This window comes from Balaenoptera acutorostrata, chromosome 3 (assembly GCF_949987535.1).
Source record: "Balaenoptera acutorostrata chromosome 3, mBalAcu1.1, whole genome shotgun sequence".
Classification (NCBI taxonomy): Eukaryota; Metazoa; Chordata; class Mammalia; order Artiodactyla; family Balaenopteridae; genus Balaenoptera; species Balaenoptera acutorostrata.
Genome location: NC_080066.1, coordinates 181,162,485 through 181,185,526, shown reverse-complemented (window position 1 = coordinate 181,185,526; position 23,042 = coordinate 181,162,485). Strand labels below are relative to the sequence as shown.

General features: G+C 60.8%; 2 protein-coding genes across 7 annotated transcripts in view; both read right to left on the bottom strand.

Moving 5' to 3' along the window:
• Positions 1-589: 589 nt before the first annotated feature.
• AMN (amnion associated transmembrane protein) lies at positions 590-10,298 on the bottom strand. Its single transcript, XM_057543106.1, has 12 exons — positions 10,217-10,298; positions 9,291-9,409; positions 9,143-9,187; positions 2,820-2,907; positions 2,460-2,677; positions 2,153-2,290; positions 1,852-1,960; positions 1,647-1,729; positions 1,266-1,443; positions 988-1,177; positions 820-913; positions 590-749 (listed from the first exon to the last, which is right to left on the bottom strand). Exons 1-12 carry the CDS (start codon positions 10,257-10,259, stop codon positions 663-665), a joined length of 1,392 nt encoding a protein of 463 aa, XP_057399089.1. The 5' UTR covers positions 10,260-10,298; the 3' UTR covers positions 590-662.
• Positions 10,299-17,190: 6,892 nt separating this feature from the next.
• TRAF3 (TNF receptor associated factor 3) overlaps positions 17,191-23,042 on the bottom strand; it is a 116,636-nt gene continuing 110,784 nt past the window's right edge. For all 6 annotated transcript variants that reach the window (XM_057543102.1, XM_057543101.1, XM_057543100.1 and 3 more), the window contains one exon: positions 17,191-22,669. In XM_057543102.1, the coding sequence (XP_057399085.1) occupies positions 22,098-22,669 (572 nt within the window). In that variant the 3' untranslated portion in view covers positions 17,191-22,097. The remainder of the gene's footprint in view (positions 22,670-23,042) is intronic.

The following is a 23,042-nucleotide window of genomic DNA, read 5'->3' as shown; positions in this document are numbered from 1 at the left end:
CACCAAACAGCCCCCACCCAGCAGGACGCACCTGCCAGCTCTCTGACCCGCTCCACCACTGTGGCGGGCAGCTCTGCCCCTGCCCCCAGCAGAGAGGACAGATCTACTGTGTCCCTGGGACCGCTCTTCCGGGCAGCCCAGTCTGCCGGAAGTCCAGGTCCACCTGGCTGGCCCTGGGCCTGAGCAGCTTGGCATGAGGTAGGGGAGCACCTGGCAGCCCACTTCTCCACGCTCCTTGGCGCCTCACTCAGATTTGCCGCTCCCCACCGTCCCCCCTGCTGCAGTCCCCTCCCTAGCCTTAGGGGCTTCTTGCATGGGCTCCTCCAGAACCGGGGCAGCCCCCTTCTAATTCTGGGTGGAACCTCGCAGACCAGAAGCCTCGGACCGCCCCAGCCTACAGGTAGTACCCAGGACTGCCCTGGGCGGGTGGCCAGGCGCCAGCCGGCACAGGCTCTGAGGACCACCCCTCACCATCCCACCAGGCAGGGGCAGAGGGGTGGCAACGCAGGAAGCAGTGTGTCCACGGCTGACCGCAGGTGCAGTAAAGTCCTTTATTGAGCAAGGCCGACCTGTCCTTGGCCAGCGGAGGGTGGGGTATCCCGCAGGGCCTACGCCGCCGCCGGTGGGGGGGGGTGGGGGGGCCGGGCCGGTTCCGCGGCCGCTCAGGCCTCGGCCTCGGCTTCGCCAAAGAGCGGATTAACGAAGTAGCTGCGGCTGAAGCTCCCGACGTCCGGCTGCGGGGCGGGGAGCTGCGGGAGCGCGTAGTCAGGGATCCGGCCGCAGGAAGTCCCACACCCCCGCCCCCGGGCGCCCCCTCACCGCCTCCGCCGGGTCCGCCGCGTAGAACACAGGGTTGTGGAAGCCCAGGGGCGCCCCAGCCGGCGCGGGGTCCGCCTCGTCGCGCCTCCTCCACCTGGAGATAGGGACGCGCGTGAGCCCCGCGTGCCTGCGCGCCGAGGCCCCGCCCCGAGGCCCCGCCCCGCGTACCTGAGCCTCCCCGCGCGGCGCAGCAGCAGCGCCCCCGCCAGCAGCGCCAGCAGCAAGAGGAGCAGCGCGGCCGCCAGGGCGCCCGCCAGCCCCGCGCGCGGCCCCGGCGCGTTCAGCCCCGCCGCCGAGCCGCCCCCAACGGGCGCGCCCGACTCTCGAGCGGTCGCCGATAGGACCCCGAGGGCTTCGCCTGCAATGGAGGGCGCCGGCTCAGTCGGCCCCGAGCAGGGCGGGGCGGGGCAGAGGTGCGGCGCTGGGAAGGGGGCGCCCGCGGTTACCGTGCTCCGCGATGTCCGCCAGGAGGGCCCGGGCTAGGCGCCCCGCGCCGCCGGTCTCGGGCCCGGTCTCCACCAGCACCACCTGGATCTCCGTGTCCGCCTTCGCGCCTGAGGCTTCGCGGAGCCGGGGCTGGCGCGGAACCTTGGACACGGCCATTTGCAGCCCCTGATACTGGGGCTGGAGAGGGGCACAGAGTTGGCCCGGGGACTCCGCCCCTCGGCCCTGCGGGAACGTTGGAGGCAGGGACAAACGGTGGACAGGCGGAGAGTGGACGCCTCAGGGAGGAGGCGGAGTGGGGCCCGGGGATCCCTGCGGAGAGGGTGGTCCCAGACCGCGGCTGCGGAAGGGCAGGGGCCCGGGTCGGGGTGCGGCCCCATTACCAGGGCCAGGAAGGCGTGCAGCAGCCGCGCCCGGTACCGCTGCAGGTCAAAGGCCGGGCCATGGGTCAGCGATACGATGGCTCCTGAAGAAGCAGGAAGATGAGGGTCAGCACCGCGGGTCCGGGCCCGACAGGGAAACTGAGGCTGGGGGCGAGCCAGGGTGGCCAAGCCGTCCTAGCTAGCAGGGGCCGGGCGGGGCGCTCACCGCAGAGGTCGCAGCACTGCCCTTCGGGCCGGAGGGGGTCTCGGCAGGCAGCCTGGGGGCAGCGGCCACCCAGGGGCTGGAGCAGTGCTGCGCAGATCCACGGCTGCGCCTGGAAGCAGAGAAGCGGCGGTCAGCGCGGAGACGGCGAGGAGCAGACCGCAGTGAGAGGGCCACGCGCCCGGGGAGGCGAGCGGGCCAGAGACGGCGGGGCGCGGCGGCCCCTGGCACAGTCCCGACCTCCGGCGCAGAGCCGGGCCCAGCCGCGCGGTGCCCCAGCCACCCCGCTGCGGGCCGCCCTCACCTCGGCGTGGCCGCACACGCAGCCCGACTGGTCCGCGCAGGCCTCGGGGCCCACGCTCAGCGCGCCCGGCCCGTGGAAGCGCAGGCGGCCCGCGCGGGACGCCAGGAAAGCAGCCAGGTCCTCGTCGCGCGTGAACGTCTGCAGGTGGCCGGGTGACCACCGGAGCCAGCCCGAGGACGAGACAGCACCTGAATGCTCGGAAGCCACCGGGCTAGCAGAGTGGGAGGCGCTCCGGGGAGCGACACTGACGGGCAAAGGCGCGGAGCTGAGACCCCAGCCCCCGCCCCGGCCCGCGCGCCCGGCTCACCTGGCCCAGAGCCCGGACGCTGCGGACGCGCACGGTGCCGGCGCCCGGGCCGAGACCCACCCGGAAGGAGGCGTCGGACGGGAAGACGACGTCGTCGTGGCTGCAGGGCACGCGCTCGGCGTCCACGGAGAAGAGACCGTGCGCCGCGTCTCCGGAGCGCCACAGGCGCGGGTCGTGCCAGCAGAAGCGGTCGGGGTCGCGGAAGAGCGCGGGGCCGCCTGGGCGAGCGCGCGACCCTGAGCTCCGCCCAGAACGCGCCCTCCAACCCGGCCACGCTCCAACCCGGACCTCGCCGTCCCCTCCAGGCCCCACCCACGAACGCGCCCCCTCGAAGCCCCGCCTCTGGCCCGGCCCCCTAACCTGTGCTACAGTCCAGGTGCGAGCCGGTGTCCAGGGCGCTGAATCCAGCTCCTGAGGCCAGGACGAATTCCCCGTCCAGCGGCAAGAGCTGTAGGAAGCGCAGGCCGAGGCGGCGCCGCGCGGTGGACTGGGGCATCAGAGGGTCCCACTCTGCGCCCACCCCCGGTCCCCCTGTCCCTGGGGAGAAGAATCTAGACCACGGAGTGAGCAGGCGAGGTCAGGGCCTGGGGGCACCTCGCCCTGCCTGAAGGTCAGATAGGCCGCAGGGAGTAGGGCTGCAAGCCAAGGAGCGAGGAGCTAGCCTGAGACCTGGGAGTGTGGGGCGTTTGGGGCAGGGTGACTCTTGTCAGGGCCATTGCCCTCCCCTGTCACCCCTGAAAAACTACAATCCACGGGGCTCGTAAGTTCCAGGAAGCCAAGCTGCTGGGGACTCTGGAGTCAGCCCTGAGCCTGTGAGGGAGGGGAGGGGCTACAGTTGGGGAAGCGGGTGCCAGAGGCAGCAGGGAGGGTAGTGGGGCCTTGGAGCCACCCGTCTCTCCCCCTCAGCCTGGGCAGCCCCTTCAGCACAGAATCCCAGGCCTCAGGTGTCAGAGGAAGTAGGGCAGCGGGGAAGGCCAGGAGAAGGAGGACTGACTGGCCCTCCTCCCCCCGCCGCCACCGCTCCAAGCCCCAGGACCCTGTTCCTCCTCCTTGCCCCCGCCAGGGTTGGGGTTGAAGGTGAGGATTGGACCAGGGGAGCTGCTCAGTGCAGGGGTCACGGGGGTTCAACATCTCAGGGGACAGCCACCCAGGGCCCAGCCTTGCGTCCCAGCTTGCTCGGTAGGGCCTGCTCTTCGGTCCCCCAAGCACTGGACCTGACCAAGAGGCTGACACTGGGGAGATTCAAGGTCACAGGCCAACTACCTCCACAGCTGAGGGTGCAGCACTGTGACAGCAAGGGAAACCCGCCTGCAGGCGCCGGGGACGAGCCACGGACAGACAGACGCGATACGCCTCAGGAGGCGGAGGTGGGTACCAGCAGTGTGAAGCATGAACAAGAACTCGGTTTTCAAAAGAACCAAAGCGGGAGATGTACATACTATATGATAAATGTAATAGCTGAAAGACAGCAGGAAAGGGCTGAGCGGGAGAAACCAGGAGAGATGGGAGCCCGCCCAACACTGAAGCACCAACATTCAGATACAAGGGTGGGCAGGGGGAATATCTGAAAAACAATGAAGATGAATTTTCCATAGTTGAAGAAAGCTGGGAAACCTCGGATTGAAAGGTCTCATTGAATGCCAAATGAGGAAAATCACAGAACACTATGTTCATGAATATCAAAGACGAAGAGAACATTCTAAAAGCAGCAGAGGGAAAGAACAGATCACCCAGGAAGGAAAAAATTCAGAAATCGGGTTTCTCAGCAACAACAATGCATGCATATGACAGAACAGGCTGCCGGAAGACTTCCGGAGTCGCAGCCACCTCTAGACACACCCCTAGACACAGCCCTGCCCACCAGTGGGCAGGAACGGCCCTGCACTCCAGAATAGTATGTTACATATATTAAAAGATAATAAAAATACCTTTAAGCCTAAAAGACTTCAGAATGATTGCCACACAAAGACCTGCCCTGAAAACATGCTAGGAGAAAGTAAGAAGGAAAGAAATACAGAAGCTGAGAAGAGATATGGGAAGTAGGGTGATGAAATACTTTGATGAAGCTTATTGTTGTCTCTTGATAAATGTTTAAATCTAGGAATAAAATGTGATGGGGGACGGGGAGACCACAAGGGCACGGACATACAGTAAAGAACTTACTTGTTCGAGGGAAGATACAGGTATTGAAAAGATTAAGAAATCAGGACTGCCAAACTTGAAAACCTGGATGAAATATACCAATTTCTAGAAAATTTTAAAATATTAAAATTGATGCAAGAAGCAATAGAGGGACTTCCCTGGTGGTCCAGTGGTAAAGAATCCGCCGTCCAATCCAGGGGATGTGGGTTCGATCCCTGGTCGGGGAACTAAGATCCCACATGCTGCAGAGCAGCTAAGCCCGTGAGCCACAACTATTGAGTTCGCGTGCCTCAACGAGAGAGAAAACCCTCACGCCACAACTAGAGAGAAGCCCACATGCTGCAACGAAGAGCCCGCGTGCCACAACTAGGACCCAACGCAGCCAAAACAATAAAGAAAAATAAATATTTTTTTAAAAAAGAAGCAATAGAGAATTAGAATAGACAAGTAAGCATTAAAGGTTTATTTGTTTGTTTGGCAACACTGTGTGGCATATGGGATCTTCGTTCCCTGACCAGGGATGAACCCGCAAACCTGAGAACCCGCACCCCCTGCTGTGGAAGCACGGAGTCTTAACCCCACTGGACTGCCAGGGAAGTCCCTAAAGAGATTTTTTTGTTTTTGTTTTCAAATTTTATTTATTTATTTATTTATTTATTTATGGCTGCGTTGGGTCTTTGTTGCTGCGCGCGGGCTTTCTCTAGTTGCGAGCTGGGGCTACTCTTTGTTGCGGTGCACGGGCTTCTCATTGCGGTGGCTTCTCGTTGCAGAGTACGGGCTCTAGGCGCACGGGCTTCAGTAGTTGTGGCACGCAGGGTCAGTAGTTGTGGCTCGCGGGCTCTAGAGTGCAGGTTCAGTAGTTGTGGCGCACGGGCTTAGTTGCTCCGCGGCATGTGGGATCTTCCCAGACCAGGGCTCGAACCCGTGTCCCCTGCATTAAGCAGGTGGATTCTTAACCACTGCGCCACTAGGGAAGTCCAAAGAGTTTTAAATGTTAGTCAAAGACCTCCTGTTCCCTAAATTCCCAGTCCAAGTGTTTTTTATAGGTGAGGTATACTAAACCCTCAAGGAAAATTTAACTTCTTCTTACAGGAAGTTGTTCTGGAAAACAGAAAAAGAGTGAAAATTGCCAGCCCATTTTATGGGGCCAGTATAAGTGTGATTCCAAAGCCAAATGAAGGACAGTACAAAAGAAGAAAAATTATAGGCTCAGTTGAGTTATAAACGCAAATGCAAAGATCCTAAATAAAATATTAGCTGACTGGATCCAATAATGTGTTTTAAAAATACATGGCGATCATAGGGTTCATGTCCCAAGAATGCAGGAAGGATGGGATAGGTAACGCTCCCATCACGACTTCCCTGCAGTATGTACGATGGTGTCCCAGCAGACGGTAGTGGAGAGTCTTGTGCCAGCAAAATCAGTATGACAGAAGTCAAGTGTCTTGAAGAAGTGGCACACTTTGACCTGCACCTGAAGGAAGGTGCCAGGAGGACATTAGTCTTACCAGGATGGTTCAACCTCAGAAAACCTCACTAATAGGCTAAAGGAGGCAGGGGGAAACTACATCTCAATGGATGTAGGAAAAAAAACCTGAAAAGTTCAACAACATATTTATGATTTTTTTTAAAGCTTCCAGCAAACTAGAAATAGATTAGAATTTCCACAATTAAATAAAGTTTATGTACAAAACCCTACAGCAAACATTACACTCAAGGGAGAAACCTGACATGACTTCTCTTCATGTTGGAACAGGACAAGGATACCTAATTTTGTCACTTTTGTTTAACATAGGGGTAGAGGCCCTGGACATTGCTACAAGGAAAGAAAAAGAAATAAAGGAGTTAGGGGGGCTTCCCTGGTGGCACAGTGGTTAAGAATCTGCCTGCCAATGCAGGGGACACAGGTTTGAGCCCTGGTCCGGGAAGATCCCACATGCCGCAGAGCAACTAAGCCCGTGCACCACAACTACTGAAGCCCGCGCGCCTAGAGCCCGTGCTCCACAACAAGAGAAGCCACTGCGATGAGAAGCCCGCACACCTCAACGAAGAGTAGCCCCCTCTCGCCGCAACTAGAGAAAGCCCGCGTGCAGCAACGAAGGCCACACGCAGCCAAAAATAAATAAATAAATAAATTTATATATATATATTAAAAAAGGAGTTAGGACTGGAAGAGAGGAGGAACAACGGTCATTATTTACAAAGATAACCAAATAGAAAATATAATTCTTAAAAATAGGGCACCATTCGCAATAGAAACCAAACTATAAAGTATTTATAAATTAACCAATACTACACAAAACCTCATGTGGACCGTTTTAAGACTCTAGTAAAGTTTTATGACCAACGATCTGAAATATCTGGAGAGAAAATCCACGCTCTTGAATGGATGACTTGCTTGTATAAAGGTATCATTCATTCCCAATCAAATTCCAGGGTTTTGGTGCTGGTGCTGTTGTTACCTGATAAACCTACACTATAATCTCTCTGCAACAATCAGATCCACAAAGAACTAGTCAACCTTGTAACAGGGGGGGTGAAGAAGGCAAGTTACCCAGTGGGATATTAAGACAACTGGCAGAGCCTCAGAGTGGGGACAGTGTGGGGCCGGCAGGAGAACGGGCAAAAAGATCAAAGGAACTGCAGGAAAAGCTCAGAGAGAGCCCTCACTGGGCAGCTGATGAACAGTGACCGCAGCGCCACAAAGCCAGGGGGCAAGGCTGCTGGTTTGGAGGAGGACATGCATTGGAAACTGGGCTCATTCCAAGGAGGAAAAAATACGCCTGGTTCCCTAGCTAGTGCCCCACTCAGCCATGTGCCCCTGATGGCAAAGCCGTGACTTAATAGACAGAATATATAGTTGATTATGGTTGTGACTGAGAAGCAGAAAAAAGATGCTTAAACAAAACACCAAAAACACAGTTATAAGGCAACAGATTTTGCATTCGATAGATTAATAATGGGGGTTTCTGATCAGCAAAGGGAAACGCAGGCAAAGTCCACAGTGAGAAGACGCAGTATCTCAACAATCATTAACGGGTAGAAAACAGGAGATTCCCCCCAAACAAGAAACCTGGGCTAAGGGTAGAAATGGGAGGGGAGAAGGGTTCAGGAAGAGAAAAATCCCAGGGAGGGAAGTTCCAAACCAAGAGAAATGCAAATGAAATCACTGACAGTCGTGCCTGTTACTAGGGCGACATCTCAGCTGCCGACAACGCTGGGGACCCGCGTGCAGCGGGGGTGGGAGGGGCCTCAGGCAGCAATGGGTCCGTTCGGCCCCCTGTCCCTGGGCCCCTGGTCATTTCCCACCCGGGTCCTCCGGGAGCTGACCCCACGGAGCGGAGGAGAGGCAGGGGAGGCGGGGGAGAGGCCAACGGGGCCGTGCGCAGGGGTACAGGCGCGCGGAAGCCTCTGGCCGGGGGGAGGGCTCGCGTCTGGGCGGCGGGGCGTGGGAAGGAAGGGGCAGATGGAGGGACCCGATAAGCGAGTGAACAATGAATGAACGAATGTTGTGTCTTTTAGGATCCCCAAGCTCTTCCAAAGGAGACCATCAAAGTAACGAAGTCAGCCAGGAGGAGCCCCCAGGTCCCGGCACCCTCCCCCGCAGCTGAGTCCTCTGCCCGCGGGTTCCTGCGAGTTCCAGGCACCCCTCCCTGCTCGCTCCTGGCCGCCGCCTGGTTGCCTTGGTTACCAGGACTGCGGAGGCGGGTCCCCTCGGTGCAGCTGCTGCGCCCCTACCTCCCCGGCTCTGCTGTCACCTCCTCCTCCTCACTGCTCCCTCCGCACCTTAGTCTTTGGGTTGGACAAATGTGAGAAAGACATCCCGACCCCGGATCTGCGGGGACGGGGACATCCTGCCCCATGCCCCCTTCCCAGGCTGCAGGTGAGGGCGGGGCTCCACTGCGCCCACAGCCCTGCCCCACGTGGCGCCAGGCTCCCAGAATTAATGCCGCTTTTGAAAACAATCAATTAACCGAGCTGCCTCCAAGTGGAAATAAGGGGTCCCCAGATCCTGCATCTGGGCAAGAGATTGAGTCCCAGGCCTGGGCCCCCGGACTGCCCCTATTCACCCACAGAGTCCAGCGGCCTCCGGGTGAGGACCCCCACCCTGGAACTCACACTGTGAAGCAGTTTGAGAAAAAGGTCCCCTCGAATTCTGCTGGTGGAGTTTGAAGCACCAGGACAGGGAAAGGCTTTGGTGGGGCGGGAGCGGGGGCTTTCCCAGAGCAAACCTTGGAGAAGACAGACTACAGGGGGGCAGGGGCCAGAGGCAGAGGGCAGTGGGGATAAGAGGCGCCCTCCACACCCCCCAACAAGGCTGGGGCATAGCCTGGGCTGGGATTGTAGGACCGGCGTCCCCCCCCTCCCATGTGGGTCCCGGACCTTCCCGAAGCCCCTCCAGAGGCTGACGGCCAGTGGACTGCAGGGTCCCCCACGCGAGTGCAGGCCGGTCAGGAGGCAAGAAAGGGTCATGGAATTGACCCCGGCGGGACCCACCAGCCCCCCACCGACCTGGGGCCCATTTGCCACCATGGCCTCACCATGTCCGAGACGCTGTGACCTTCTCGCACCAGGACTGACACCGTCTGCAGGCAGAAGCGGCATCAGCGAGCAGACCCCACCCTTGGGCTCCCAGTGGCCCGGACCACGCCGGTCCCCACCCCGGCCCCAGTAGTGGGGGCCAGGCACCTTGTCCGCGGGGAACTCGACGGCGGCGCCCGCGCACGGGGTCCGGTTCTGGCTCCAGTTGGCGGCGGCATCGAAGTCGGTGTTGGGGACCCAGAATTTGTAGGCGGCTCGCGTCAGCGCTGGGGAGGGGGCGACTGAGTGCTCCCGGGCCCCCGGCATCCGGGGTTCCCGCCCGGACGCCCCAGTGGCCCAGGGAGGACGACCTCGCCCAGACAGGCCCTCGCCACTCCCGCTCCCGGCGTCGGACCAGACCCTGCAGGAGCCTGGCCACGACGCTCCCTGACGAACTCCTACGGGATCTGCAGAGCCCGCTCAAACGTGCCCTCCTCCGGGACGCCCGCCAAGATTGCCTCCTAGCCCGCCTCCAGTTCGCCCCGCGCTGGAGCCGAGGACCGGGCCAGGCAAGGATGGCGACGACCAAGGGACGGAGGCGAATGGGGCAGCGGAGGCCTCTGCCAGGTAGAAGGGGCTGCGGGGGGGGGCCGCAGGACCCGTCCAGACGGGCTCTGAACTGGAGCTGCGTCCTGAGGGGGCCGCGAGGGGCTTAAGAGAGGGGAACAGGGACGGGGCTGCAGTTTTTAAAGTTCCCGGGGGTTGGGGGCCGGCCCCGAGGACACGCGCCGGCCTGGGCGCGACGGGGAGGGTCCGCGGCGCCCTCGGGGCCGGGAGGACGGAGGCCGGCGGCGGAGCTTCGGGCGGGGACCGGGGCGGTGCCCACGTCGAAGGCGGACAAGCGCCCGAGGGCAGGCGCGGTCCGGGCGTAGGTCTGGCCCGGGCTCCTCGCCTCCCGCACCGCCCGGCGGGCGCTGAGCGCGGAGGGACCTGGAGGCCCGGCCGGGTTTCGCAGCCCCTCAAGCTCTCGCCGCCCGCCCCTCGGGGGCCCTTGGCCTCCAGGTGTGTCGCGTCCCCCGCTCCCCACCTCTTACCGCAGAGCTGCAGCCCCAGCAGGACCCGGCCCGGCGCGCCCATCTCGCCCGGGCTTCCGCGTCACGGACCGGGAGACTTTGCCCCGCGGGGCCCACGTGACCGGGCGGGGAGGGGCGGGGGCGGCCGGGGAAGGTTACACAGTTACTTCCAGACCCGCCTGCAGCGACCCTTAGGCCCCTCGGAGGCGCCGGCCCCGCCCCCCTCCCTCCCACACACTCAGCCCTCCAGGACCTGAGGACCTCGGGCGCTTGTCGGACCGACTTGCCCAAAACAACGGGTCTGTTGGGGGCGCGGCGGGTAAACAACCTCTGCTCCCACACCCCCTCTGCCCCAGATGCAGCTGGAGCTGCACCCAGTCTGCCCGCCTAGTGGGGCTGGGTGTCCACTCTCCCAAGCAGGCCCTCCTGCCTCCTGGGCTGGATGGACTGTGGATGGTGGCAGGTAGATGGCGCCTGGTGTCTCGCGTATGGAGGAATGGTGAGCGGGTGACAGTGGGTGCACGGTGAGTGGTGGAGCGTATTTGTGCTGGTTCGTGGATGGATGAGGATTGGATGGATGGGAGATGGTGAGTGAATAAACAAGTGGACAGTAAATGAGTGACAGTGGATGGAAAATGAGTAGTGCGTGAGCGACGCGTGTTGGATGGTAGATGGACGCATGGATGGCGAGATAACGGACGGTGGATGGATAGAGGATCGATGGTTGACGGTGAGTAGACAGATGACGGGTGGCAGGTAAATGTAGATGTTAGTGGGTGGTGGATGGATAAATGGATGGATGATCACAGATGGTGGATGGATGGGTAGAGGAGAGTAGATTGTGGAAAGATGGGCAATGGATGGTAGATGGTAGTTGGATGAATAGTGTAAAGGGTGGAAGATGGAATGGTGACTGGATAAATGGATGGTTGGTGGGTGAAAGATAAATTGTGGATGTTAAATGGTCTACGGGTGGATGGCTTGTTGAGATGCATGGTGGGTGAAAAAAGCTTGTGGATTTTGGATGGAATGGATGGAAATGGGTGGTAAATGAGCTGAATGGTGGATGAATGGATTAATGGTGGATAAATGAATGGCAACTGGGATTCAGATGAATTGTGAATGGATGGTCGGTAGAGGGGTGGTGGACGGATGGATGAGAGTAGAGATGATGACTGGATATAAATGGATGGGTGGATGGACAGGTGGATAGACTGAATGAGTACAGGATGGGTGAATGGATGGAGGATGGGGGATGCTGGAGGCATGAGTCTGGGGTAGATGGCTGTGTTTAATTGGAGAGGTGGGTGCTTGGCTCTCTGTATGATGCACATAGGGATGGATGGTGGTGAGTGGGTGGAGGATGAATTTGTTGGAGATGGGACGGTAAAGAGTGAGTGGGAGGGCAGAGAGATTGGGCTTGGTAACCTGGATGGTTATGGGTGGTGGGGTGGATGGTGTACTGATTATTAAGGGATGGGCTGTGAATCAATGGTGAGATGAATGGGGTGATCTGTGGATGGTGGGAGACCAACAGATGACGCCTTGTTGGTTATGGTTGCTGGAAGGGAGAGGAATAGTGGGTGGGCCATTGGGTTCAGGATGCCTTGGTGGTTGATGAGTGAACACAGAAGGATGGATGGAGGGGTAGATGATGGAGGTTGATGTATAGATGGAGGGCTGTGGGTGAAGGGGAACTACACAGCACCTTCTTCCCTCCCTCCGGCTCACCTGCCATCTCCTGCATCCCCACCTACCTCTCACCTGCACACCTCCTGTCATGAGCACTCTTCTCTCTGTCTGGGTCTTTGCTTCTCCCCAACACAAGATATTTCATCCAAGGAGGATGGGGCCCACCGCTGGGAGCACTCAAAGCACTTTATGCCGTGGGTAGGGACAAAGACTTCTCTGACTAGGAAGGAGGGAGTGAGCACACCAGCTTGTCCCACCCTTTCTCCTGGGTGGGATCGGGGCACCTGCTCTCAGTGGCTCAGCGGTGCCAGATCTGTGTGGAGGGGTTGGCTCCCAGCCCAGCCTGGGATGGGGAAGGTGGGTCTGAGTGGTCCTGCGTGGTCCTGAGTTTGGCTTTGGCCACCGGTAGGGCTGACAGGAAGCTCCATCCTCCACAGCAGTCAAGGAAGGCTTCCTGGAAGAGGTGGTGTTAAAGCTGAGACTGGAAGGATGAGGTCACAGCTGCAGCTACAGGTTGGGTTGAAAGTGGCAGAACAGGAGGAGCCGGGGTTTGTCGGTTGTGGGGTGTTGGCGTCCATCGCTGAAAGGGGCATCCTTGAGCAGAGGCTGGAGGTGGGTCCAGCTATCAGAGGGTGTCCCAAAGAGGCATCCACACCGAGGCAGGAGGCAGGCACCAGCCGTGGCCCAGAGCTGCCAAAGGGTCCCTGGAATGACTCAGAAGCAAAGACATGAGGTAAGGAATGGCTGGACTGAGATGCAGTCCTAACCCTAACCCTAACCTGTGTTCACAGAAGGCCTGCAACTGCACACATAGGTGCCCGGACACGCAGGTACATGTATGTGCACACTCTTTCCAACTGGTCAGGACCCCAGTGAGAAGTAGGAGAAAATGCAAGTCTCAAAGAGAATTTCTTCCAGTAACTAGGAAATCCATGCAGCAGCTGCTTTAGGCAAGGTTGGATCCAGGGGCTTGGGCTGTCCGGTCTCTCAGTCTCTGTGTCTGTCTGTCTGGCTCTGTCTTGGCTTGACTGCCCTCTGTGGTCAGCCTTCTTCTGGGAGACCTGGACCTGCTACCTCCCCAACTAGGCCACTGTGCAGAGTCTCAGTGAGGTTCCTGTTTCCAACTGAGCACCAATCCTGTGGCCCAGAGTTGCTGTGCTCCAACTGGCCATTGCAGCCCTCCCTTGGTTGAGGTCACTGTGAGTGAGTCCTGCTGCCCTAGGGGTGTGGGTGGTCCCCACCCTGCCTGCAACCATGGTCCCTAGTCAGACCCCCCCCATCCCCACAAGTCTGTGGGGACAGAGCCATGCCCCCCCAGGCCAATTCCCCAGCTCCTTCTCCCGCACTTTTGTCCCTGACTGGCTGTGTGACCTTGGGCAGGTTCCTATACCTCTCTGGGCCTCAGTGTCGCTCTGGAGGGACTGAAGCTCCAGTACACACGGTTTTGTTCCTGGACACCAGGAGGAGGGGCGGGGGTGGGGGGAGGATAGAGGGCAGCCCCCCTCAGCAGGGCTTCCCTTTACTCAGGTCTCTGCACATGGTCACCTCCCCAGAGAGGCCACCTTGGCCACAAACACCCCACTGTCAGCATCTGTCACCACGTGCCCCGTGGGGCCCACAGGGCTTTGCTCACCCTCCTCACGTACTGCCTGCAACACAGGAGATGCTCCAAAAATATTCGTGAGGGGAAGGGATGGCTGGCACTTCCCCAGGGCCGGCCGGTCACCTCCCAGGCCCTGCCGCCCCACGACCTACCAGCTCAGGGGCTCTGACCCCTGGAAAACTCCCCGCCCTTGGGCCTGTGGCCTCCCTGCAGCCTCCGGATTTCTCTTTGGGCCTTTTGTTCATCCGCACGCTTGGCAGCAGGCCTGCAGCGGGGCTGGGAGCGCAGCCTCCTGGGTTTGCCATTGGACGGGGAGACAGATGATGGGCTGGTCGGTGCTCTGAGGAAGCGCGGAGCATCCGGGGAGGGCCCGAGTGTGCCGTGAGGCTGTGCGGGAGCCCTCAGGCCAGGTGGCCAGGGCAGGCCTCTGTGAGGAGGGGACATGCCAGCTGAGACCTGGGAGGAAGCGGCTGGTGCAAAGGCCCTGAGGCGCCAAGGAAGGCGAGAAGAGCACAGCAGGAGGTGAGGCCAGGGCAGTGTTGGGGGCTGGGTCTGATGTACATGGGGGGGTGTGAACGGGGGTCTCCGCCTGGCTTGGAAGGGGCTGAGCTGGCCACCTGTCCGCCAAGGGAGCACAGGTGGGGCAGCTCTGTTGTCCAGCAGTGGGGCGCCAGGCTCGGATGCAGGCTTTCCCGGGTGTGGATGCAGGGCAAGGCCACACGATTCACTTAACCTGGTTCGTCCCTCACCTGCAAAGCCGGTGGCAGTGCCCGCCTCACAGGGCACCAGGAGATGCTCAGCCCTGGACACTCCATTCCTTTTCTGTCTGCGGACGCTGGGAAGAGGAGGACATCGGGGGAGACTGACCTGGGAGCTGCCCCCCACCTTGGGGAGGGGTCCCGCAAGGGTCCAGCCCGGGCCTGCGCTGTCCTGCCTGCCCCCTCTCCCTGGGGGGGGGGGACTTGTCACCGCCCCTACAGCCTTTGTATGGAGGGGAAGTTTGTCGGGGGAACTTCGCAGGCCTCTGGGCCCAGAGGAGCCACAGCTGGAGGTCAGAGACCTCCCGACCCCTCTCCCCCGCCCTGGGACTGGCTGGGCGAGGACAAGTGAGTGGACGAGACGGGCCACACGGGGCCGCGTCTAAGGGCCGCCACGAGGGGGCCGGACCCACGGAGGCTGCGTCAACTAGGTGTCCGCGCCCCAAACTCGGCAGGCGTTGGGAGAAGGGGGAGCCTCTAGAGCCCAGGGCCATGGCCACCGCGTGGTCCCTGACTCCCGGGGTGCCTGTCGGTGGCTGGAGACCTCTCAGCTGAATGACCGGAGGCCAAGTCCAGGGCCGGGCCACCCTGCCCAGCAGGCCGAGGTCACCTCAAGGTGCTCTGTCCAGGTGTGTCGGCACCACTGGCTGAGCACACGTTGCCCCCCAAGAGCGCCTTCCACCCGGCCTCACGCGGCCTCACGACTGCCTGCGAGCAGAGGCGCTGCTATCCCCATTTTACCCACGAGGAAACAGAGGTGCTGGGCGCGGCGGGGGGCTCTGCCTGCAGCCCCGCAGCCCCACCCCGGGGCCAGCCTTCTCCTGGTCCTCAGATCCCAGCCCACCCCCGGGGCCTGGCGGGGGCAGTGGCTGCCTGCGTCTCTGGGGTCTGCCCTCCGCACTCCGAGGCCTCCCCTGGGGTCCAGGGGTCACCCGGGAGCAAGGCCGGGGCCCGGGGCTTGGGTGACTCCAAGCTTCCTCTCAATCTCTGACTTCTGATCTTGTGATCGGGCTCGGGACGAAGCCTCCAGGCAGCCGACGCTGTGCAGGGACACGCGCCCTGGGCCTCTGCGGGGTCAGCGTTGGCGCCGCTTCCCCTGGGGGGTGGGGTTGGGGGGGTTAAGAGGCCGCCGACGCCAATTTCGATCCCACAGCTGGAAACGACCCCGTGAGGTCCCAGCGGCCCCCAAGCAGGCCGGCCACACAGCAGACAGCAAAGCGCAGGGAGGCTCCGGGGCCGCGCCCCCTCCTCTCCAGGCCTCGCTCTTCTTACCTAAAACAGACCCTGCAGAGCACGGGCGTCCGGGGCACGTGCGGGGGACCGGGGCTCCGGGCACACTTCCCGGGACGGCTCGGTCCCGGCAGCGTGGCGGCGTTTCTGCCCCGGCTGCAGAGGGGACAGCGGCAGCGAGTCCCCAGCTCCCCTGGAGCCCCCCCCTTCATCGCAGGGCTCAGAACAGGCAGCCCACCCCGCGCCCGGGGCTGAGGGAGGCGGCGAGGGTCCCTCCGCAGGCGGGGACCAGGCCGCCCCCGGGCCGACTGCGGGAACCGCGGTGGGGCGGGGCCAGGCGCCGGGGAGCCGCCGGGAGGCCCCGCCCTCAACAGCCCTGCGGCCGACCGGCGCCCGGGTCTGCGGCCTCGGCCTAGGGGCAACCGCGGGCGGATCCTTCATCCTGGGAGTTGTTGCCGATTCTTGCCCCGTAAGACGCAGGGGAAAAACTCCAAAAGGTGGAAAGGATCCGGCTTCCGAAATTCCAGCTGAGCGGCCCCTCCGGTGGCGCTGGAAACCCCGCGGACACGGCTCCGCGCGCTGCCCGCCCGCGTCGCCGTCCACACTGCGCGCTGCCACCCGCCAGGCGCTCCAGCTTCAGGGCTGAGGGGCCCCGGGGCCTCACTCAGCACCCGTGGTGGCATCAGGTCCGAGGTGGGGCGCCAGGCCGGAGCGCCCAGGGAGGAGGGTGGAGCGCAAGGGGTGCGTGGACCTGGGACGCCCCCCAGACGGAGGGACTGAATGTGCCCCCCTCTCTGGCAGCTCCTGTGTGGGGGGACCCAGTGTAGGAAGAGCTGGGGGCCACGGGCTCCCCTGCAGCGCTCCGGGTGCGGGGTGGGCAGGAACACTGAGCCCCTGGGGCCCGGGCAGCACCCCCGGGCCAGGCCCCGAGCCCCTGGGTGGGAGCAGCCTTGGGGGCTGGTTCCTGCGCTGCCCCTTCCTGCTGCCCGGTGGGTGCACGTGGCGGCCCGGGCCCCAGGCCGTGACTTAGAGAAGGGGTGAGGCTGAGCACGGGCTTTGGGGGCTGCAGCGGCGACACGTGGAGGACCAGGGCCAGTGGGGGAAGGGCTGAGCGGTCCCCAGGGCCTTCGCGCTGCCTCGCGGTGCTGGAAAGCAGCCCCCACACCTGGTGATTCGGGGGAACACCGTGGGAGACGCAGGGCTTCCTGCTCCGGGGCCTGACCGCCCCGGGGAGACCGGCCCGCTGGTGCTGAGCCGGGCAGGCACGTGCTGGCCCTGTGCCCCCAGTGTCCCTACTGCGGGTGGCGGCGTGCAAGGCGCCGCCCGGAGGCCCCACAACCACCCTCGGCGTCAGCACTGGCGGGGCCCACAGCCAGCCCCCTGGTTTCAGAAAGGAGGCAGACGCTATCTTTCCCCTGACACGCGAGGAAACCGAGGCTCAAAGAGCCCGAAGTCCCACAGCTGATAAAGTGGCGGAAATGGGACAGGATCTCCGTGAGGGTGAAGGCCCCCTGGCTTGCTCTGGACCAAGCCATGGACTCGAGCACAGCTGCTGGGTGCACAGGCCCCGGGGACCCCCTCAAGGTAAAGCCACCGCCTGAAGGGAAAGCCGGGAAGCCACGGCGGGACCCGCGGCATCCTCTGCAGGGGCCCGACCGCGGGAGGGAGGGGCGCCTCACGGCCTGTGAGTCAGTGTGAGAGAGAAACCAAGACTCCCAGTAAGATTTATTTCCCTCTCATCAGACAGTTCAGCATCTCAAAGGTTTGCATTCTACACTCGTACAAACTTTAGTTATTAGCATCAGAAACACAAAAACGTTGCAAGACCTCAAAACACAAATAAATACCAAATAAAACCACACACAGTATACAGTAAACAAAAATATCAAACATAATAATGCTACCAGGAAGTCAGCCATGTTGCTAACCCACAGTAACAACATGATTATTGCTGGGCAATAACTTACACTGTCCTTTTGTGTTTTTTTTCTTAGAAGAGCAGAACACGGGACGCGAATCACTGGTCACAATCACTTGGACTGTCGAGATGGGTCCTCACAGCGAGCGGTTATACAGATGCAATTTTTAAAACAGGCAGGTTAAAAATACAGAGTCAAATGAGAGATTGGCCTTCTTTGGTCTTTGTTTTGGGTAAGAGAACTGAACACAGAGGGAGCCATCAGAGAAAGAATCGATTCTGGAAATGCGACACGATTGTCTGCGTGGATTTACATGCTTCCTTTACCACAGACGTTATTCTACAGAGAATTCTTACAGAAATCCTTGAAAATCATGCCAGCTTTTGTGTTTACCGATTAAGTCGTTGAGTTTGCTGTGGAAGTTATCTCACTGGTCTAAGGGGACTGAGTTACGACCCGATCACCACGAACTGCAGGAGTGCTGCAGCCGTCCTGGACTCCACCTCTCTCGTCGTGAGTTCACAAGACAGACTCTGGACACAGCAGCAGTGGCAGAAATGAAATGCGGGCACTGCTTGGTGCCACTCGGGCCTCCGCAAACGGCACCAACCACCTGTGGCCGGGGTCACCCGAGGCCAGCAGAAAGCGCCCGGCACGCCTCCAGGTCCGCGCCCCGCCCCCGCTGCCCCGGGGCCCTGGTGACAACCAGCACCGCCAGACAGACAGCAGAGACGACCGACCGGGTCACCTGCCCTCACTGGAGCCTCACGCCGACCTTGTCTGACCTGACCCTAGTGGACACGTTCTACTTTGGAAAAAACACAACTATCAAGATTTGCAAACAGAAGGCAGAACCATGGTCTTGGGCTGAGAAGGAGATTGGGTGACAGATCCCCCCTTCATGTCACAGATGCAAAGGAACTCCTGGAATTCCCCCAGCTCTCCTCGGCGGCCTGATCAGTAAAGATCTGGACTAGAAGTTAAAAAATAGTACTTTTACGGCTCCGCCTGAGCCCTTTCCAGCACTGATAATCACCGCAAGCAGAGGGACACGTTTTGGAGAGCGGAGGTGTGGGCAAGAGGCCCCACGAGGAATCTCATCTCCTGCCCAACCTGTGAAGACAGGCAGCGATGCTGGGGCCGGAAAGGTCTGCATCCAGCACAGGATGATGGTCACTCCTCCACGTGCAGGCGGGAAGAAGGAGCGGGCCTGGACGGCTGGAGGGGCCAGCGCGCCCCCCAGGGTGCACTCGGGGTCCCGCCTCTCTCCCCACCCCCTCGGGGCCCTGCTGTGCCTAAGGGTTCGTCCAGCCGCCCTTTCCTCTGCCTGATGTTGCCCAAGGGCTGCAGGATGCCGGGCCCACCGCGGGCAACCACCCCCATGACACTGAGAGCGCAGGGGGTGTCGACAGGGACGTGTGGCCCCGGGCGGCTGGGGACGCTGCAGGAGACGAGCTGCTGGGGAGAGGCTGCGCCGTCCTGGCCGGCGTCTGGGGGGCCTGGTGGAGTCGGCCACCGGGACAGGGAGGTGACAGGAGGGGGCAGGAGGGCCGCCTGGCCAAGAGCCTCGGCTCAGCTGGCAGCTGGGCTCCGGGGCGGGGCCGGGGTGGGGTGGACGGCGGCCCTCCTCGTCGGCCACTCGGTGACGCCGCCTGACTCGCTCTCGGGGGCTGGCACCACCCTCTCGTGTGACAGGTCTCGGAGCAATTTACCCGGCTCCTCTGCGTCACCACAAACCCGGGAAACTGAGACCCCCAACCTGTAAAGAGAGGCCCAGGTGAGCCGCCCGGGGTGCTCCAGCCCCAGAGCCAGAGCCCGGCACGCGCTGAGCCCGCCCGGCCCGACACCTTGGCCCCCCGCCCCTGGCCAGAGGCCCGCAGGCAGGCGGACCCGGCGGTCTTCACTTCCACGACAGGCGGCGACGGGGAAGCAGGGGCGCTGACCCCGCACGGGACTCGGCGTCGGTTCCTCTGCGGCACTGGAGCGCTTTTGTTCTGTGCGGAATTTGTCACTTTTGGTAAATGGGAAAAGCGCACCCACGTGCCATGTCCGGCACCCGTCACTTGTCGCTGGGGCCCTGGTGGTGGGAGGGCCCGCGGGCACCAGGGAGGCGTGCGACCCGCTACCACCAACCGTCACCAAGCCACGACCTGAAGCTCCCGCCGTGTCCCAGCCTCCCGCCGGGGGACAGTGAAGCTGGGTCCCTTGGGCTCCTGGGTGGCGGCCAGGGGCCTGGCGTCTCCCACCGGGAGGAGCTGCTGGAAAAGTCCCCCCACCAAGGGACGGATGCTTCTGGGGCGCTGCCAGCGGCCCACCCCCAACAGGATTCCAACCCAGGGGAGGGAAAGAATATTTTTTTACCAGACCGAGATGTTGCTTATCCTGAATTTGTTCACGTCACCCATACTTTCCGTGAAGGGGGAGGAAGTCCGCTGGTGACCCCTGGCCTTGGGAGAGCCACCTGAGGCCGGGTGGGGCCCGCCGGGCAGCCTCACCTCCCCCGGGTCTCCAGGGCAGAACCGGGCCCAGGCCTGGAGGAGGTCTGGGCACTTGGAGGGAACAGTGGTCCCACAGCACCTGCAGGAGGGCCCTCCTCTGAGCAGGGACACACGACTCCTTACTGGGCAGAACCGATGACACTGATTCGCCCTCAAAGCAATTCTGGGGTCAGGGGATGGGAAAGAAAAAGAGATGAAGACAACTGAGCATTTTAACTGCCGAAGGGCAGGGCAGGTGCTTGGAACCCATGAGGTCACTTATGGAAGCCTGGGACGGCGGTGGCCAGGAGGTGCTTCCAGCAGGCACTGGGGCGAAGGCACACCCAGGGCGGAGGGCAGCACCAGAGACACGGGGGCCACCGGGCACCACCCCGCCGTCCCCCGCGTGGCCACGGGGAGCCCGGAGGCAGGCAGTCTGAGGTGCGCAGCCCAGCTGGCCAATCGTGGGCGCGTCTTTTGGATGAGTGGCACAGATGCGGCGGTTCACACACATTGGTTTTGCCTAAGAAGCACCCGTCACGTGTAGCACCCGTCAGTGGTAAGAGCACCCATGGAGCGTGGTGCATAGCAGGGGGCACAGGAGCAGGGCCCCGCTCTGTCACAGTTGGACCATTGAGAGAAGGTAAACGGGGGTGGGAAATGCCGCCCGGAGAGGCGCAGGCTGGGACCACAGACCCCAGGGCCACCCTTCCCAAGAGAGAGGCGGGCCCCGGGATGCCTGTGGCTCAGCCCGGGCGGCCCCCCAGGTAGCAGTCTCTGGAATGCTCAGAGGGCCCCGCGGCGGGTGGTGTGGGAGCCCGCGGCCCGGGGACGCAGAGGCGCGGCTCCTGCCCTGTCCCTGCCTGCACGCGGACCGGGCTGCTCGCTTTGGGGGCCTAGAGATTTGGAATCTGTGATAATGAAGCAGTGGAGGCTCCAGAAGCCGACGAGGGGGCCCGGCTTCCTCAGCAGGTACAGGGCTGTCTGAGGGCCCTCGAAGAGGCAAAAGGTCTAGTGATCAAGAGAAAAGTCTGGCTGAACTATCACCTTCTGGAATTACAGTGAACACAAAGCTGGGGTCGAGAAGCAGCATGTCACATCTAAGGCACAGGTACAGTATGCCACCATCTCTACGCAAACGCTGTTAACAGATGCAGCAACATGACAGGATGAAGAAACACATCTGCTCTGGCCTCCTTCAAGCACAAGTCACCTGCCCACCCCCGGACGCTGGACACGGAAGGTCGGTGTTGTCAGCAATAGAGAGCTCGTCTGAACACGTGGGGCAGAATTTTAAAAACCTACAGGATTTTGTTTAGAACTCCAAAGTTCAACTAATGCCCTATTTTAGGGTGAAAACAATTATAAATCTGAAAACGATGCACAGCATCCATGAGCAGTTCTCCTTTCGTAACAACTTTGAAGTAGTGTCATTAACTACGACAGGTATTGAAGGTTTACATTTCTAACGAGAAATAGCAACAGATTGAATATTCTCTTTCCTATCACAAGTGATAACCAGTGTTTGATATTTTACATTTTCTTCCAAGAAATATCAGTCTATCAACGTTTTAAAATGAAATGTTTGCAGTAACAATTATCTTAGAACTTTAAATTAAAAAACGATTCTGAATTTAGAGACTTTCAAAAAAGACCTAGGTGCACTTCAGGGTCTTCTGACAGAGTATTGAAGCAGAGACCAGATGAGGCCTTAAAACAGACAACGGGCTATGTTTGAAACAGGACTGCACTCTTGAATCTTAGAATGAATATAGCAGAACTGCATTATGATTTCATAAATTCTCCTTTTACTTAACATGCTGACATGTCCAGCTATCCCCAGGTGTGTGCGTGTGTGTGTGTGTGTGTGTGTGTTCTTTTTTTGGTGTTTAAGGAAGAAAAATCATGGTTCTTTTCTTTAGCATATATGTTTTCCACCTTAATTAACTAGATCTTTAAAAATGAAAACGAAAACCTTCTCTGACAGCAGTATTTCTCTCGTCGAAGGATAAATAATTCTTCCGAGTGAAGTGTTGCTAGTCTATTAGAAAACATGGTGTGTGTGTCCTGACGCGTGGCTCCTCCCGCCGGCCTGCGGCCACCTTCTGCCGCTTCCTCCGCTCCACCAGGTCCTGTTCTGGGCGCGAGGACCTCGGGGGAGGCGGCCGGTTCAAACCCCCCAGAGGAGCTGCCTTCTGCGCAATCCGCCTCCCCAGAGACTCGTCAGGGGTCAGGCAGGTCCGAAGTATCCACTATGACTTTGATGAAAATGGTGTCATCTTTAATATACGTCCCGTTTTCCAGCACAGTCTGGGCCACGAAGACTGGGCAGCCGGAAGCGATGTTCATCTCGCCGGTGGGCTTCTTGAAGCTGCTGCTGTTGGGGTCCGGCTTGAAAGCGTCCCCCAAGTGTCGCCGGGAGGACCCCTGGTCCATCAGCATGAGCGTCACCTTCTGCTTGAATGGCCAGGGAAGCAGAGCATCGTATTCTCCACGCATGATGACAAAAAACAGCGACAGGTGCGTCCCCTTGCCCATGCCATCCCCGTTCAGGTAGACCCTGGCGCACATCTTGTAGCCGAAATAGCCGGTGTAGAAAGGCTGGCTGTAGAGGGACAGGGTCTTCCCCATGACGGCCTCCTGCTTCCGCCGCTTGTAATCCCGGATCTTCCAGATCAGCACGCCGTTGTAGCTGGCGGTCTCCAGGACCTGGAACCGCAGGTCCATGTCAGCCAGGCGGATGTCGTGGACACTGAGCATCTGGTCGTGCCGGCTCAGCTGGGACTCCAGCAGGCCTGCGGCGGCGGGCGGGAGAGATGGGCGCGGAGACACGTGACTATCACCGGGGCTGGAGAAGCCGAGCCCCACCCGCATCTGAGCACAGGAGCCCAGACTCGCCGTGGCTGCCGGGGGTGGCGCCTGCCCCGTGGAGGACCTGGAACGCAGGCCTCGGGGGCCGCGGGATCCACAGCCTGCCGAGAGGCGACAGCCTGGGGCCGCCTGCCCTCTGGCTCACGGCCCCTGCCCTCCCGCCCCCATGCGTGGGCTCACCTGCGCCCTAGCAGGGCTTAAGCTGCTCCTCCCCCCACCCCACTCCACATCCTTGGCTGGCTGAATCCAGCCCCACGTGCATCACAATAATCCTTGTTCTTTCCCCCATTAATCCTT